The sequence below is a fragment of the Elaeis guineensis genome, chromosome 4, assembly GCF_000442705.2.
Source record: "Elaeis guineensis isolate ETL-2024a chromosome 4, EG11, whole genome shotgun sequence".
In the NCBI taxonomy this organism is placed as follows: domain Eukaryota; kingdom Viridiplantae; phylum Streptophyta; class Magnoliopsida; order Arecales; family Arecaceae; genus Elaeis; species Elaeis guineensis.
In genome coordinates, this window is record NC_025996.2 from 90,289,081 (window position 1) to 90,307,658 (window position 18,578).

At 40.6% G+C, this 18,578-nt stretch overlaps 1 protein-coding gene across 1 annotated transcript in view; it reads left to right on the forward strand.

Annotated features, from left to right (window-relative positions):
- Positions 1 to 18,578, forward strand: part of LOC105034926 (callose synthase 3) — a 162,375-nt gene that overhangs the window by 130,498 nt on the left and 13,299 nt on the right. Inside the window, 3 exon segments of the mRNA XM_010910260.4 lie at positions 5,918 to 6,037; positions 6,106 to 6,221; positions 6,342 to 6,425. Of these exon segments, the coding sequence (XP_010908562.2) occupies positions 5,918 to 6,037; positions 6,106 to 6,221; positions 6,342 to 6,425 (320 nt within the window).

Consider the following 18,578-nt stretch of genomic DNA (forward strand, 5'->3'; position numbering starts at 1 on the left):
TTTTCTTTCTTCCTTTTTTCTTTCATTTTCTTCTTTTCTTTTACTTTTTTGTTTCTTCATCTTCCTTTCTTTCTTTCCTCTTTCTTCTTCTCTCCCTGCATGGATGGGTTTCGGAGTCCCAACCCCGTTCTGATCTCGTTTTTCACAGGAACGGAATGGGACAACCGGGATGCCCCTCAACCCATCGGGACGTAAAATCTTGATTGGCTGAATTAAATCAAAAGAGATGTCCTACATGAATCCCAAGTCTTGGAAAGTCAAAGCCAATGGTGGTGGTGGTGGTGGTGGTTTGTGAAAGGTGTCATGATCTATAAAGATGATTAAACGGTAACACCAATGTCCACAATCTTGTCGAACACTAATATGCTCAAAGCAATAAGATACAAAATATAAAATGATACAATCAATTACATGTATTTAAAGTATACATATCGAGATCTACAATCTCATCAAGTGTTGATGTTGTTGATGGATATCCTGATCTTTTGCATCATCAAGAGGCACATTAATCCATCCTTCTAACCAAATGGCATTATAGTCCTGTATGCTAATCCCATAAAGTATAGGCATTGGATTATAATGTCTCAAATCTCTTGCTAAAGTTCTGGCTCTGAGACGTATCCTCGGGCGATAATATGGTTGTGAAGGAGCCCATCCGAATATGTTAGTAGCAAAATCCAGCTTGTAAAATGCTCTAGACTGTATAAGCTAGTCCCTATTAGAAGATGATGTCTTAGATGCACCATACCTATATCCATATAGATCATAAGCTGCCCCTGGCTGTAGGTAACAAGATCCAGCATATGATGATGAATTTGATGTCTATGGATCCTACAAATGCAAGGTCATCTGCAACTGTGTCATGTCCTAAACGGCTCGAGGTGCCTGTCTTCTATATGCAATCGTATTCTTGCAAGCTCTACCAATTATATCATGGTCCCTATCTTATGTGGCATGCGCAAAGTGTGACTCATCATGAATTGAAGACCATCCGTGGCTATCTTACAAATGGTGTTGATCACTAGATCCATGATCATTAGGACTATCATGCCGCTTTCCATGATCTTTAAATTTGAGTGAACTGACACCACTCCATTGAGGTTGCAACTCTCTTTTTTTTTCTTTGAAGCTATGCTGAGTAGCTACCTACATTCCCTTTTGCCCCTCTCCATATATGTTGAAAAGATGGATGTCGCCCACCTATTTGAGTCAATCGGATAGCATGGCGGGCTTGTCTAAGCATCTCTCAGTCATATCTTTGAAAGGATATCTCGGATATCAAGTCATGTTATGAATGACTCCCCAGTGATCCTACTTTCTATGTCTATTCAGTTGGAATCATGCGTGAAATGTTGTGATCTGCTCATCGCTCTGCATCCACCCGAGCCTCGCTGGCCACAAAATTGGCCAGTCATGGAGGCGATTCTGGCTCATTAGGCTTCGGCTTCTGCTACTAGCCCAAAAGTCATCCAATTATGGGATCATTCTCATCTGAACAAAAGCATCCAGCATCGGATCTGCATACTTAAACTCAACTTCCTTCTGAATGCATTTCATGTTCGATCTTAGACTATAGGGAACATATACAAGGTTGTTGAGGTGCCTATACTAGACAGTTCATTTGCTTACTACGAATGAGGGTGAAAGTGGAATAATTATGCTCACATTCATTCAAAGAGATCATCTAAAGGAGGATTTGGATGGAAGCCACTTCAGATTCCTCATTGATAAACCAAAATGAATCCATTATTCAGCTTCAAAAGTATTGAGCAAAATTACATATAAGATTGTATCATATTAATAGCTATGTAACATCAAGAAATAGTCATCGTCGTTGATATTTAATCTACCTGGATTCTTTTTTTTTTTTTGCTTATGATAGCTGTCGAGACTCCAAACCTATCAGTGCCCTTTCTAAATATTTTCGACTGTGAAAGTTATATTTGTTATAACATATTACTGATTGAAGATGGAGTTAACAAAAGCATGCCACTTAATTTTACTTACCTCTTCTAGATACATAGCTGTGATTTTTGAATCAAGTTTTATCTTATATATCGCATTATGTAGGGCGGTCAGAAGTTCCTTATCCATATTAATCTTAGATATGATGTATTGGAACTTCGAGTTCAAGTAGTAAAGTGCAGATAAAGTTCATAATTGTTGAAGTTGTATAAGTACAAGAGTTAAGTTTTTAGAGGATTCTTGATTTCTTGCTTACCTACTAGATGCAACTTTCTATCCATCTGGTAGTCCCCCCATTGCTCATGATATTGATATACTTATGGGCATGGTTTGGATCTGCTTTCCTATTCTGATGCTTTGTCCATCTGGGGGTATCTCTCGTTGTCCACGGTTCAAAGGACTTCGTATAATGGCTTGATAGCCTTCATTATCTTTCGATCCGCTGTCAGAATGTCTACACTCGGTACTGACAAAATATTTGTCATAGGTCTGCTTTCTTGTCAAAGAGGCTATCAGATGCAATATAATTCATAGCGAACCATATGACATCCGATCTCAAGATCTCCTCCTTATGTATCTCTTCATCAGTGACAGGACTCATGTGTAGTTATAGATAAATCTAGTGATAGTTTGGGCTAACTCCACTTTCGGTTGCACCCTATGAAGCTTTCCCATGTTCATCAACATTAGATTGATACATGCACACCATATGGTGTCCAGAAAATATATGATCGCTGGCTTGCTACTCTATTAGAATCTTTCTGATGATCTTATATTGTGCCCCATTATTAGTGATGATTTGTATGACATTTTCCTCTTCATGATCAATCATCTCTATCAATCTATGTACATGGCATGGTGCACCTGATGGAAAGGATCAATTAACTTTTGGAAAAATTTTGCATCACAATATTTCAGAAAGTTGATGCTCTATTTGGTAGGATCGGCCCAACCATCACACATCACCGTCAATCCATATGTGGCCCACTTGCTTTGATACGATGCATTCCACTTCTATAGGTCCTTATAGTTATCAAAATGCTCAACATAGATGTCTTTTGATTCTAGAGGATATACACTTGAGCCAGCAACCTGTATGAATGAAATGGCAGATCGATAGAATGTGTTGTCGGCCGCATTCACTAGGATGTGACTGAAGTGAAATCAGATCCAATAGCTCATCATATATCTTTCTTCTTATCTTTCAATATGTTGTCAATCCATTGCTTCAAATCCTTACTAAGGCGTGTAGATCTAAGTTATGGATTGTGATTTCTAATTGAATTTCTCTGGAGGACTTCTTTCTGCTGCTAAAAGCCCCCAGCATAGATACAATATGGCCACCATCTCTCGTGACAGCCTCCTTAAGTAAGGTCGTCCTAAACTCTGACTCTCCTCCGATGGTCATAGAGCCCAATCCTAACTCGTAATGTGGTAGCCCAAATCGAGCCCTATGCCTGGCACCTCCTCTAGTTGCTACTGATCATCTAGGCTTAGCTAAATTTAAAAAAAAAAATCTATGCCTCGTCATCTAGAGCACAGACCTCCTTTGGCTCCTAGAGTGATTGGAAGATTGCTTTGCAGCTCGATGGTCCATGTTCATCTTCTTCTTTGAAATTCTCTCTTTTGTTGTTCTAAAATCAGTGAAGTACTTCTTCATCAGCTATCGGATCTTTTATAGGCATTTCCGACATAGATACATCAGGGTAACTACCATCCAAGTGCTGCTTTAACTTGATTACCTCTCTTTTGAACTTTGCATTGCAGCAATTGCATTTCCAATGGTACCAATCTAAGAGCATTTGTCCATGATCCCAACCAATGTCACGCTCTTGATTCTTTTTCTTTGATGGATCCATTCTTGCATATTTAACAAGAATGTCAGTTTATTAATTATATAAAAATAATAGAATTTTATTTTCATAAAAAATATGTTTTCTACTTCAAAAAATACTTCTGAATTATGTAATAAATAATTCTAATTTGTCACAATTATTCCTAAGTTTTAAAAATTTTTAGTTAAAAAATAAGTTTAAACATCATAAATTTAGAAAATGTGTTTTCTAATTCAAAAAATATTTCTAAATTATCTAATACATAGTACTAATTTTTAATATTTTTGTATTAGTTATACTTTTTTTCATTTTTGTAAACTAAAATGATATTTAAATCCAAAAAGTTTAAAAAATTTATTTGAGCTCAAATCCATGTAGAACCCTGCAATGGATGCTACATATATTTTTCTAGGTCTCTGGGCATGCATCAAAAGCTACTTCTCAAGTTTATTCAAATTTGATCCCAGGCCATTATGCATATAATGCATCAAAACTTGCATAAAGGAATGCCAAATTAGGTTGAGAGAAGCTTGCACACCCCTAAACAACATTCTAATTTTATAGTTATTTTTCATATTCTATTTTTAATAATTTTTAATCCAAATATATATGTTTAATTTAAAAAATTATTTATTTAACGAATGTATAGATTATCCATAGATCTACCACATATCATGAAATCATGCACCTCCCCTTGTTTTTCTAATTTTCGGAAATTTTTTGTTGGAAAAAAGAAAAAGAGGAATGGAGGTGGGGGAGAGGCACCTTACCTTAAATCAACCTTTAATCTTAGATTTTCTGTTGTTTTTTGGCACAGGGGGGCTTTGAGAAAAAAGAGAGGAAGAATGGCCCGAGAAAGCTTCCTAAGTCTTCTTAGGCCTTCCCATCACCATTATTAGAGTGATGGGAGGCGAACTGACCCAAACTAGGCCGAACTGCTCGGTTCGGCCCGATACCTTTCGAAACCACCTAGTTTAGAGCAACTCTAGCTTGGCTTTGAAAAACCAGGTTGAACCGACCCAGACCGTTCAAGTCCCAGCGGGGTATCCCATGGGACACCAGGATGGGGCACCATCCCAATGTATCGGGATAGGGCGTTCCGCTAGCATCCCAGCATCTCAATTGCAACATCTTGAGATATCCTCTATCCCAAGTGTTCGGATAGGGCGGGACGGTGGCGCATCCCGTTCTATGAAAAAATCAGAACAGCCCCATCCCATGGGATTTAAAATCTTGGTTTGAATGGGGCTGTTTGGCCCGGTTCAGCGTGCCATGGGTAATTGACAACATGATGCCTTAGTTCAAGGCATTGTTCAACAGCTGCTGAATTATTAACATGGTAAATGCCTTGTAGTTATGGCAGAGAGTTTTAGTTTCAACCAAATTATTTAATCTTGATCAACCTAGTTGCCCAACTATTGTTAGAACTTAGAAACATGCTCAAAGAAACTCTTGAGGAAGTTTGAAGACAATGAGGCCCGTAATAAAACCCTTGGTTCAAAAATGCTGAACACATGCATCAAAATGTGGAATCATCTGCAATAGAAGATTCAGCAGATTGGGAAGCTATGGATGTTATTGAGTTAACTTTTTGTAGAAAATGGGAAGTTGACACCCTTTTTGATATACTGTTGCTGATTTTGGGTATTTGACCATATCTGAAAGATGTCGCCTCTATGATTCTCTCAAGTAATTGTTGAAAATTTCCTTTTCCTATGGTATCATGGATGGGAGAGGTAAGGAAAGACAGTAGCCTGGAATAACATTAGATGTTGCCTTAGGTAGGAATGCTCGGCAACTGAGGATCTGTTAAGCCAACCACAACTAGTTGGGAAAATGCCAGATGCTTATGGTCATGGTTCTCTTTTATGTAGGGATTATGAGTTTTATCTTGGATTTAGATGAGACAATGAAATGAACTGTTTCATAATCCTTGTTTTTATGAATTTAATTGTATGAATTTGCTGTATATGCATCTGCCTTGCATTGCATTAATTTCCTCATTTGTCATGTGTAGTCTGCATTTCTACATTTTTGTCTATCACTCTTCCCCTCGTGCTTCATTCTTTTGGTTGACAAACACTTCATCATTGCTGATGTTTGTGTTCTATTCTCAGGTTATATATAGGATAAAGCTCCCTGGTCCTGCAATTTTGGGTGAAGGGAAACCTGAAAATCAAAATCATGCCATTATTTTTACACGTGGGGAAGGTCTACAGACTATAGACATGAACCAGGTAGTTAATAATTTGCTTATCCTTCAAATAGATTTATCATTCGGAGCTTACCACATCCATTTTTGTAGGATAACTACATGGAGGAGGCATTGAAAATGAGAAATTTGCTGCAAGAATTTTTGAAGCATGATGGTGTAAGATATCCATCCATCCTTGGAGTTCGGGAGCATATATTTACCGGAAGGTTGGTTCTTTCATATAAACATCAAACAAGTTTACAGGTTTGGTGAAGTAGTTGTAACTGATAAGATCTTTTTGAAGAAAGCTTATGCCTTATAGATATACTTTTTGGTGATTTTTGCAGTGTTTCTTCTCTTGCATGGTTCATGTCAAATCAGGAGACTAGCTTTGTTACAATTGGACAAAGATTGCTTGCTAACCCCTTGAAGTAAGTTTTTATTTGAAGCGCAACGGTTCATTTTGGAGTTGATTTTGTGAAACTGTAGTTGAAGCAACAAAAGCTATTCTATAAAATGAGCAATCACATGTCTATCAATCAACTTTTATTAACTCCATCAATGTTTTTGTGTGTTTTTGGGTCCGTGAGATTGAATTTTTTGGATGTGCTCCTTTCTTGTAGTATTAGTTTGCAGCAAATGCCTTAAAAACCTGCACCAATACCCATACAAACACAAGGCCCAAGCTGGCGTGCCATGTGGCATGGCCAATTTTGGTTATGATGGGTCTTTATGCCTCTTTTTAAAATATTTTTATTGTTTTAAACTTATTTCTAGTTAATGCATTAAAACTTGCCAGGCCTTTGTTCAATCAATTGCTTTTCAGTGCATGCTTGTAATGATGTAAGATATTGCTAGGGTATGTTAGTGTTTCAAATCTGGAACTCGAGATAAAGTTTGTACTAAATCATGGACATGGGGCAAAATGAATCGATTGTTAGTGCCAAGAAACTTTTTGAATATTATGGAATATTGAAATGCAGATGGTAGTTAACATAGAGAATATGCAATCATAAGCTAGATTCTGGGTTAATATGTTACAACCTAAATTCCTAAGTCGTTTATATTTTTCATTGTTTTGTTTGAGCACTGCTATGAAATTGATGTGCAAGTTGACCATTTAAAAATAGAAGGAAAAGTGGCCACCCAAGCTTTGTTGTGCTGGTATCGGAGGCTGGATCGATCGGCCGGTGGCATGGTTCAGTATGCCCCTATACCGTTCCATGCCGGGCCTGTACCAACACAGCAGAGAGAGTAGGAGAGAGGAAAAACATGAGAGAAGGAAGAGAGAGAGGGAGAGGGAGAGGGAGGGAGGGTCACTGAGGTTGCCAAAGGACCGCAGATGACCAAAGGGGCTCCACTCGCTAGACCCCTATTTCGTTCAAAATTGGGGTCCATCAGAGCCCCTTTTGTATTTTGGAAATTTTAAGTGAAGTCAAAGAGGGAGGGAGAGGGAAAGGGAGGGAGGGTCGCTAAGGCTGCCAAAGGATCACGGAGGGCTCCACCTGCTAGACCCTTGTTTCATTCAAAACTAGGATTCATCGGAGCCCCTTTTTTATTTTAGAAATTTTAAGGGAAGTTGGCAAACCCCTTGCTGACTTCACTTAAAGTTTCCAAAATAAAAAAAGGGCCCCAACGGACCTCTGTTTCAAACAAAACAAGGTTTCGGAGGGCGGAGCCCCTGCTTTGCCCCTCCAAATCACTCCCCAGCCCTCCAATGGCCTCTGGAGTTCTCCATCTCTCTCCCTCCCTCTCCTTCTCTCTCTCTTTCCCTCTTTTTCCTTCTCCATATCCCTCTCTTCGTGGGTTTCTTGTTTTGAATGCTAGAACCATCCCGGTCTGCCACCAGCATGGCTCAGTATGCCCAAAATCATGGTTTGTGTTGGTTCCACATTCCTTATGGTCACCCATCTTGATATGTGGAGAATGTAGGACCAATACAATTGTCCATGCTCAGCACAATCATATGTACCAAAATTAATATGCAAAACTATCTTCTAGGAAGCAGGAGATATACCCAAAATATTAGTTTATGCAGACTATTCTGAAGCTTAGTTCCTATTTATTTATACTAGATCCAAGTTCAGCAAACATTTTAATGTTTTCAACAATTCACATTCTGAAGCCTTCAAATAAACATTTTTTACACCTGTAATTTCATTTTCCAGTTTAGAAACAACCTTGTGCTACAAAACATATGCAACATAAGGACTTTAGAAATGCAACACCATGATATATATGTTCACATAAAGAGTCAGACATCACAAAGAGAAACAAAAGAAAAGTTCATGTTGATTTTGGTTTTGCTTGAAGCTGGGATGTCTGTTCCTTCTTATTTTGGTATCATCGCTGTTTGCCCTTACAAAGAATAATGGGATATGGGCACCATAAATGCAATCAATAGCATTCTTCATTTAAATGTATTTGCATGCGATATTAATAGTGGGATGTCAAGCGCATGTCATTTTTGCTGGCAATGTTAACTAAGTCACTTTGAATGTAGGCTAGATGTGCGGGTTGTTAAGGATAAGCGGGTGGACAGGTGCGTCCCCTTCAGGGGTTTGAATGTAGTGGTACCTGAGCATAGTAATCACTTTTACTAGTCAGTTGAAATGGCGACTTATTGTCTCACTAGAATCCTGAAAGGGCTCAACAAGCAACCTGTTCATGACACCATGTCCACCACAAAAAAGAAACTTGGCCAAATGTTCAGTTGTGTTTATGTGCCTAGTGCTGGATATAACCCTCGAGCCTCCAAAATTTTCAAACAGTGCCCTAAACATCGTTATGATCATCCTAAAATATTCATATCCCCAGTTGGGATGTGCCCATTCAACATATCACAAAGAAGTTGATACCTAGAAAATGGCCTTGTCCTTCATGGTCTCTTGTATACAGTATTTTGAATAAAAAACATCCATCCCGAATCAGGATTGTCTAATTTCGTCTCGTAATTCCTCTTCATCTAGCATGGTCACAAGGTCCGTAAGGAAAGGACTAGTTGCATGGAGTAAAGAATGATAGGGTTTTTAGATAAAGCGGTAACATATCATAGCAAGCAATATAGAGCATTTAACACATCATTCCAAGTGTTCAAATATGCTTGAGCTGTACACATCAAATTCTGTATGAGATAGAATGACAAGCATAAATGTTTAGCTATCACAATTAAGGTTCAGTCTTGGTGGTGGACTGCATATCGGTGGGTGATCGGTATAGTTTGGTACTAGTACTGGTACCAAATTGGTGGGTGACCGAGATACTAGGTACCATGGTTCGCCATACCGGGCCGAACCGTCCGGTACGGGGCGTACCGAGCCGGACCGGTCCCTTACCAGTCTGGTTCGAACCTTTTTTTGGAAAAAGACCCCGAACCGCACCGAACCGGGCGGTTCGGTGCGGTTCGGGCCCATACCGCCCGGAACCGGACGGTATGGCTCGGTTCTGGATCGGTTCGGGATGAACTGAACCATACCGCCCATAGGAAGGGGAGGAAGGTGGCTCAGTTTGATGAGGATCTTGTGTTATTTTCTTGGTATCTGAAATAAAATGAAATCTCAAGCATATCTCTCTCTTTCTATCATATCTGTTATACCATCTGTCTTGTAGTATCCGATATGATGTATTATATCATATTGATATGTTATTTCATATTATACCAATATTTGGTATGTTGTTTTGTATCAAATTGAAATATATATCGGTATTATAATAGAATGGTGTCAGTATAAGATCCGGTACCGAGATTGTAAAGCTTGTACCATGTATTAGTTCATCGGAATCCAACTCGTAAGATGAATTTGATTTGGTTTTTCATCACCAAACAGATGGAAATGCCTAGGGAAGCATTCTGAGAACTTGAGAGGAATCTGAAAGGAAATTTTGAACCTCTGATAGCTAGTAATAGAGGTTCCCCGCCCCAACAATTACTAAGCATTTACCATTACCCTTCTCCCTATTTGGTACCATGACTCCTTGCTCATTTAACCCTGTGCATTCGTACCGTTTTAAGTATTCGTTTCCACAACAATTAATCGCAGTTGTAACAGATAGTTTAGAGCCTCAACAAGATTTTAAAATAAAAATCTCAGTATTATAATCACACAACACTCAGTATTTATGATTAAAAAAGAAGCATGAGCGATATCTAATATTCCAATTAGTAACTCAAAATGGCATCATAAAATTGAATAATATCTGGTTGTATCAATATCATAAATCTTGTGATGCTAGTAGTGGTATATATGTCTCAGAGTTAATGAAGAAATTCTTATGGTGGAATCATAAAATTGAATAACTTCTAATTGCATAATGTTGTGATGCTGGAAGCTTGAACTGTTATATGCGATATCATATAGGATCACAATTGGAGCAAGGCTTTTCATAAATAAGTCAAATAGAAGAGAGTTCAGGTGTTTTACCACCCTAATTTTAATCAAGTTAAATGGTTGAGGGCTTTATGATGTGTTCTGGATCTTCCAAACCCATTTTCTTCTGCATGAAACTGATTCGATTGCAACATATGGCTATTAAGAATCTTTGTACCGCAATCTAACTCCAAATTGAACCCAAATATGTCAATAATATGCAATATAATGTCATATTGAAGTTATATTTATCAATTATTAACTTCAAAAATCCAAAAAAAAAAATTTGAAAATCGAAAAAATATTGTGTACCGGTACCGGATCGGTACGCCCAGGCATACCGTTTGTCGGTACGGTACCGGTACCGTACCGTACCATACTGGTCCGGGACCGGCACGCCGTCCGGTACCGGTACAGCGAACCTTGCTAGGTACCAATCTTATATCGTATTGTGTTGACCAATATCAGTACACGAAAAATATTAGGCCTCATGTGGTGCTTCTAAGGCTCAGAGGACCAAGGCTAAGGCCAAGGTCCAAAGTTCATGAGGTGCTCATGGGGTTTCTAGGACTAGTTTGGGTTTTAGGACGAAAGGCTAACAGCCTTTCTGATCTTGAGATCCAGGAACTTTGGGCCTTGAGGGGCTAACTTGTTTTGGACTAGATTTGAGTCCTAGGTAGATGAGATTTGTTCAAATCATGGGTGTACATAGGTGTGGGTTAGTACAAATCTCATATCAAGTTAGCCAAGGGAGTTTTGTGGTTGGGTCACAGTGACCTTGTATAAATACCTTTGTATTTAGGGTTTGTATTAAGGGTTCAATCAATCAAATCATTTTCTCCCAGAACTCTCTCTCTCTTCCTTCCTTTCCCCCTCTCTGGTCTTCTCCACGCCCTCGAACCAAGAAACCTATGGTTTCTTGGCCGCCAACCCAAAAAGGAAAGAAAGGAACCAGCGCTGCCTCTTTTGCACGCTCCTGTTTTGAGCGCCCCTTCTTGGCCGCCCAAGAGGAGTTCCAGATCCTAATTTTTTGGTTTTGGAGGCTTCATCAAGTGTGCTTCCAGGTCCCAAAAGGTAGATTTCAGATCTGATGGAGAAGGGGTTCAAATAGAAGAAAGAAATCTTACCGACAGGATTTACAAGGCTGCTGCAACCAGAAAGGCTGTTCTTCTTCAACGTGTTTCATTCCCTTCCAGGGAGTTTTCTTCATTGATCTCCTAGTGGGAGGTACTCCACACACTTGGGAACGTGGCACAACAAGTGATATCAGAGCCCGTGTTGCGTGGAGGGAGAACGAGACGCCAGAAGGTGAAGATCTTCAAAGGTTGAAATTTCAGCAAGATCCCTGTCAAGGTATTTCTCAAATCCCTTAGAGTTTTCTGTTGTGATTTGGTTTGGATCCAGCCATGGCAAGCAACATGAAGGTCGATTTTGAGAAGTTTGATGGGAAAGAAAATTTTTTCTACATGGAAAGTTAGGGTTGAAGATCTCTTAGTTCAAGCAGGTCTAGATCAGACGTTGGAGGAGAAGCCTGAAGGGATGTCGGATCGTCAATGGATATCCCTGGAGAAGAAGGCTTGTTCGGTGATTAAAGGATGTTTGACGGATGTGGCTCTCTATTCGGTGTTAGAGAAGAAGACTCCGAAGGGTTTGTGGTCGAAGTTGCACACCATGTATATGGAGAAAAATATGTGCAACAAGCTGATGTTGAAGAAGAGACTGTACAGCCTTCGGATGCAGGAAGGTGGAGATGTCTTGGGTCATATCCAGAAGTTCGATCAAATGTGCAACGAGTTACTGAACGTTGAGGTGAAGATGAAGGAGGAAGATAGATCTCTATTATTGCTATGCTCGCTGCCCCCTTCCTATGATCGATTGGTGACGACGCTGTTGTATGGCAAGGAGACTCTAGAGTATGAAGACATGGTCTCGGTGCTGCGCTCCAATGAACAGCGAAAAAAGATGACCAAGGATGGAGCTTCCCAGGATGGTTTGGCTGTGAGGGAGTGGTCAGGAAGAGGAAAAGAAAGGGGCAAGTCGAGGGGACGATCAAAGTCCCAGAAGAGTAGAAGCAAGAAAGAGGTTTGGTGCTACGAGTGCAATGAGATCGGGCACTTCAAGCGAGATTGCCCGCAGTGGAAGAGCAAGAAGGGAGACAAGGGAGGATCTGATGCGCTGAGTATGGTGGAAGATGATCTCTTGGTGGTATCTGATGGTCACAAGTGATACACAGATGTATGGATCCTAGATTCAGTCTGTTCGCATCACTACACCCCAAATCCATCTTGGTTCGTGACATAGACCAAGATTGATGAGGGGACCGTGACACATGGAGATGATCACCCATGCAAGGTTGCTGGTATAGGGAGCATTCGGGTGAGGATGTTTGATGGGATGGTGCAGACTCACAAATGTGAAGCACGTCCCAGAATTGAAGAAGAATCTGGTGTCACTGGGTCATTTGGAGCGGAGCAGCTTCAGCTTCAGCAGTCGTGCTAGAAGTGGAGTCTTAAATATCTCCAATGGAGCCATGGTGGTGATGAGAGGTAGAAAGATGGAGAATAACCTCTACAGGTTGGAAGGATCTATGGTGATCGGAGAATTTGATGCAGCAGCTGCAGTGCAGGATCAGCAGGGGGCTCATTCGGTTGTGGCACTACCGCCTAGACCATATGGGTGATTGTAGGATGGAGCTGAGCAAGCATGGTCTAATTCCAGATCTGGATGGGAGGTATTTTAAAGGTATGTGAGCCATGCCAGATGAAAAAGCAGAGGAGAGTGCAGTTTGCCAGCAGTTCAGCCCGCAGTGCAGCCCCACTGGAACTAGTCCACACTGATGTGTGGGGATCGGCTCCGGTTTCAGTCAGAAACGGGGTGAGATACTTCTTGACCTTTATAGATGATTTCTCAAAGAAGGTATGGGTTTACTTCATGAAGGAGAAATCAAAAGTCTTCACCGAATTAAAGGTGTGGAAAGCTGAGGTGGAGGAGAGGTCGGAGCTTGAAGTGTCTACGGTCCGACAATGGCGGAGAGTACACCAGTAGGGAGTTCCATATTTTTTGTGAGGAGTGCAGCATCAAAAGGCACTTCTCCGTGAAAGGGACTCAGCAAAATGGGGTGGCCGAGAGGATCAATAGAATCCTTTTGGAAAAGGCACGGTGCATGCGGCTGTAGGCAGGGCTTCTTAAGGCGTTCTGGGTTGATACAGTGGATGCAGCCTACTATTTGGTGAATCGGTCATCTCACAAGATTAGATGGTGGTATTCCAGAGGAGAAATGGTCTGGAAGGAGGATTGGGCTGAGCCATCTAAGGGTGATTGGGTGCACGGCATATGTGGACATCGGTGCTGGTGAGCGGATCAAGTTGGACGCCAGGTCACGGAAGATGGTGTTCTTAGGGTATCCACGAGGAATTAAGGGATACCGACTGTGGGATCCCTTGGAGAAGAAGGTCGTCATCAGTAGGGATATCACCTTCGATAAAAATTTAGTTCTCCAAAGGCGAGATGGCATGGAGGAGCAGCAAGAACAGCAGGAGGTCCAGCAGGGCAGTGCTGGACAACTTACATCCTATTCTCTTTTGCCTCTTGCAGGTGCATCGAGAGGACTTGGTATTCAGGTGGAGTACTCTTCAGATGTGTCTCCACAGGTGGAGAGAGCTCGGACAGGTGATAGAAGCCAAGAGGTCCAGCAGGAGCAAGCTGGACCTAGGATGGACATCGGGGTTGCACTGCACAAGCCCAAAAGAAACGTCAGGCAATCGGAATGATATGGCTTCGAAGAGACGTTGTCATATGCCCTAGTGACAGCGAATGGGGACTCCTACACCTACGAGGAGGCCATGGAGTGCCAGGACAGAGACAGGTGGGTCTAAGCAATGTCTGAGGAGATGCAGTCTCTTCACAAGAACGAGACGTGGCGATTGGTGCAGTTGCCACAAGAGAAGAAATCCATTGGTTGCAAATGGGTTTACCAACACAAGGAGAGGCCTTCGGAGCAGGGAGGTATCAGGTACAAGGTGAGGCTAGTGGTCAAAGGATGCTCCCAGAAGGAAGGCATCGACTTCAGCAAGGTTTTCTCTCTTGTCGTCAGACATACTTTCATCAGGCTGTTGCTGAGCATCGTAGCAGCTTAGGACTTAGAGCTGGAGCAGATGGATGTCAAGACGGCATTCCTCCATGGGTATTTGGAGGAGAGCATCTATATGGAGCAGCCACCGGGGTTCTAAGAGCCAGGAGCAAAAGGGAAGGTCTGTTTGCTGCAGAAATCGCTGTACGGACTGAAGCAGTCGTCGAAGCAATGGTACAAGTGATTTGATTCCTATGTGAGGAGCATCGAGCTTTCCAGGTGCGAGTATGACTCTTGTGTTTATGTTCGATCTTTGGAGGATGGGTCTAGGGTGTTTCTACTCTTGTATGTGGATGACATGCTTATAGCATGCAAGAGTAGGAAGGTTGTGCAGGAACTGAAGGCAGTCTTGTCTCGAGAGTTCGAGATGAAGGATTTGGGGCCTACGAGCAAGATCTTAGGCATGAAAATTTTTAGAGATCGAGCCAAGAAGGTGCTGCATTTATCTCAAGGAGGCTATATCAAGAAGGCCTTGGAGAGGTTCAGGATGAAGGAAGAAAAACCGACGGAGCTGCTACTTGCTGAGCACTTTAGACTCTCGAAGACGATGTCGCCACAAACTGAGGTGGAGGCTCAGGAGATGGAGAGAGTGCCGTATGCCTCTAGTGTGGGAAACTTTATGTACGTCATGGTGTGTTGTAGGCTGGATTCGTCCACGCAGTGAGCCAGGTCAGCAGGTTCATGGCACAGCTTGGCAGGGAGCACTGGCGAGCACTGAAGGAGATCTTCAGGTACTTGGTGGGTACTGTTGGAGTCGGCATCTGCTACGGATAGCGAGGTGCTGAAGGACTCTCCAACATGTCCAAGGAGGCTCGGGGGCTGATAGGAGGGTTTGTAGATGCTGATTTTGATGGAGATGTGGACACTCGACGATCTACGACAGATTTTGTATGCAGCCTGTTTGGAGGTCCAGTTTCATGGAGATCATATTTGCAGCCCATCACGGCCTTATCGACCACTGAAGTGGAGTATATTGGCGTTACGGAGGCAGCGAAGGAGGTCTTATGGCTGAAGGGTTTGGTGTTGGAGATGGACCTTGCACAGGAGATCGTCAGGGTGCACTGTGACAGTCAGAGTGCACTGTTACTTGCACAGAACTCTGTCTACCATGCGAGGATGAAGCATATTGACATTAGATATCACCGGATCAGAGAGCTTATGGAAGAAGACGAGGTGGAGCTGGTGAAGGTCCACACCAAGGAGAATCCAGTAGATGTACTGACGAAGGTTCTTCCACGGGACAGCTTTCGAAGATGTGTGACACTGATGTGCTTGACGGACAGGACGGAGTTGGCTGAGGCCTTGGGGCACCAAGATGGAGATTGTTGGGCCTCATGTGGTGCTCCCAAGGCTCAGGGGATCAAGACTAAGGCCGAAGTCCAAAGTCCATAAGGTGCTCATGGGGTTTCTAAGACTAGTTTGGGTCCTAGGATGAAAGGCTGTCAGACTTTTAGGTCTTGAGGTCCAGAAATTTTAGATCTTAAGAGGCTAACTTCTTTTAGGCTAGATTTGAGTCCTAGGTAGATGAGATTTGTTCAAATCATGGGTGTACATGGGTTTGGGTTATAGCACAAATGTCATATCAAGTTAGCCAAGGGAGTTTTGTGGTTGGGTCATATTGACCTTGTATAAATATCTTTGTATTTAGGGTTTGTATGAAGGGTTCAATCAATCAAATCATTTTCTCTCAGAATTCTCTCTCTTCCTTCCTTTCTCGCTCTCTCTCTGGTCTTCTTCACACCCTAGAACCAAGAAATCTAGGGGTTTTTGGCCGCCAACCCAAAAAAGAAAGGAACTAGCGCTGCCTCTTTTGCACGCCCCTGTTTTGAGCACCTCCTCTTGGCCGCCCAAAAGGAGTTTCAGGTCCTAATTTTTGGTTTTGGAGGCTTCATCAAGTGTGCTTCCAGGTCCCAAAAGGTAGATTTTAGATCTGATAGAGAAGGGGTTCAAATTGAAGAAAGAAATCCTGCCGACAGGATTTACAAGGCTGCTGCAACCAGAAAGGCTGTTCTTCTTCAACGTGTTTCATCCCCTTCCAGGAAGTTTTCTTCATTGATCTCCTGGTGGGAGGTACTCCACACACCTGGGAACGTGGCATAACAAAAAATCTATTTTTATTTTTTTTATTTTAGAGGTTTTTTAAAGCTTTATTTAGTTTGAAGTGGACGCAATGGTTTTTGAGTTCATTTTTTTTGTTTAAATAGAATGTACTTTAATGATGATGTTACTTTAATTTTTATGTTACATGCCTAAAGAATAGTGTGACCATGTATAATGCATGTTAAATTAACTATGTACAGCATTAAAAATGTAAATTGTAAAATACATATACTAAAAATTGGAAATGCAATATACATGTATCTGTTCTTTTCCAAGTGTCGATGCCTCTTGTAAACATCTAGGTTATGTTTGTAGTTGGATCCCGGGACTTAGATCTAGCCTTGGTATTATGCTCATCCAATATCTTAGTAGGCCGTTTATCCAGATAGCTATGCTGATACTGTTACTCTACGGGTACAATAGCAGAAATTCAAAAAAATTCAGAACTAATTTTGATCGATACTCTGATGGAGGATGAGAAGCATGATAACCACTCGAATATGAAGACTTGCAGGTGCATTTCCATAAGGGTCAACATATATGTCATGCCCCTAATCCGAGATCGTGAGCCAAGGGTCATGAAAATCATCGTATACTCATGGAAAACTCTCTCCATAAACATGCAAGGCATTCCAAGTACAATATCAATGCATCATAGTGGAATTAAATTAAATCACTAAAAGTCAAAATTCAATTTATTAACTAATTCCAATGGATAACCAAATTTAAAAGTTTTACATCAAATAAATATCCACTAAAAATTTAAAATAACAATAATAAATTTAAGTTTGACGATGTTGATAGTGCCAAATCTTGCTTCTAGTCTCACTCTTAAGTAACACCCGCATCCGCGACTAAGTATCGGAATCTAAAAACAAAAGAGAGGTAATAAGCTTGATAGTTCGGTAAGTAATAAATATCTCAACTAAATATTTTAGATATTATCATAAAATATAATATGCAAAAATAATTGTCATAAATAAACATAAGAACATATTTCATGTTAATTTATGTAAATCAAATACTTTCAAATATTCGTATGCATAAATTATAAATCTGATTCGAAACAAATAACATGTAACTCAACAACCTTTAACTATGACTACATTTGTATCTTGTGGTGCGGCAAGAATGGAAATAATGAGCCCAATCATAATCATAGTGCCAACGCATAATCCCTATTGGTAGGGTCCAAAGAAGCAATGCACAACCCGCATTGGCAGGGTCTAGAGAAGCAATGCACAATCTCTATTGAGGTCCAAAGAACCAATTCATAACCTGCATTAGTAGGGTCCAGATGATGTAATTAGGCTGAGAACTCAAATTCGATGCATACCAAAATATTTTTGCAAGGTAATATACATACCATAATTTCAGTCAATATATGCATATTTCATAATAAATAAAAAAATCATAATTTTTCAAAAATCCTAATATTTGCAAATCACTCTCCATTCAAATATAATTTCATAAATCACACATAAATTAGAGACTAATTATTTACTTTCAAAATAAATTATTTAATTTAATATCTCAAAAAAATGATTCATTACTTATCTTTGTAGAATAATGAATGAACATATTTAATCAATCTTGAGAGGATCCTTCAGAACCTATTATTCAAAATATTCTTTTACAAAAATTTAACTATGAATATTTAAGTATAAAAATTTTAAGTTTAACACTTTCACAAGACTGGCAAAGCAGTAGCACCTGATGTTCCGATCGGTCCAATCAAGATATTTTATCTGATCATGATTAAAACTAAGATATAGATAGTTCAATAGAGATAGATGATGATCAGATCTCGTAGTACTTGACAAAAACCAAAGTGGAGGTCAGTATATCGTTCGTTGATCGGAGATCGATTTGATCAAATAGCTTCATCTAATGAAGATCACTTAAGATATAATATTCAATAAAGATCAGATTTTGTGATGCTCAACAAAGACTCCGATGGTGCAGACTTATTACCTGACTAATAAGGT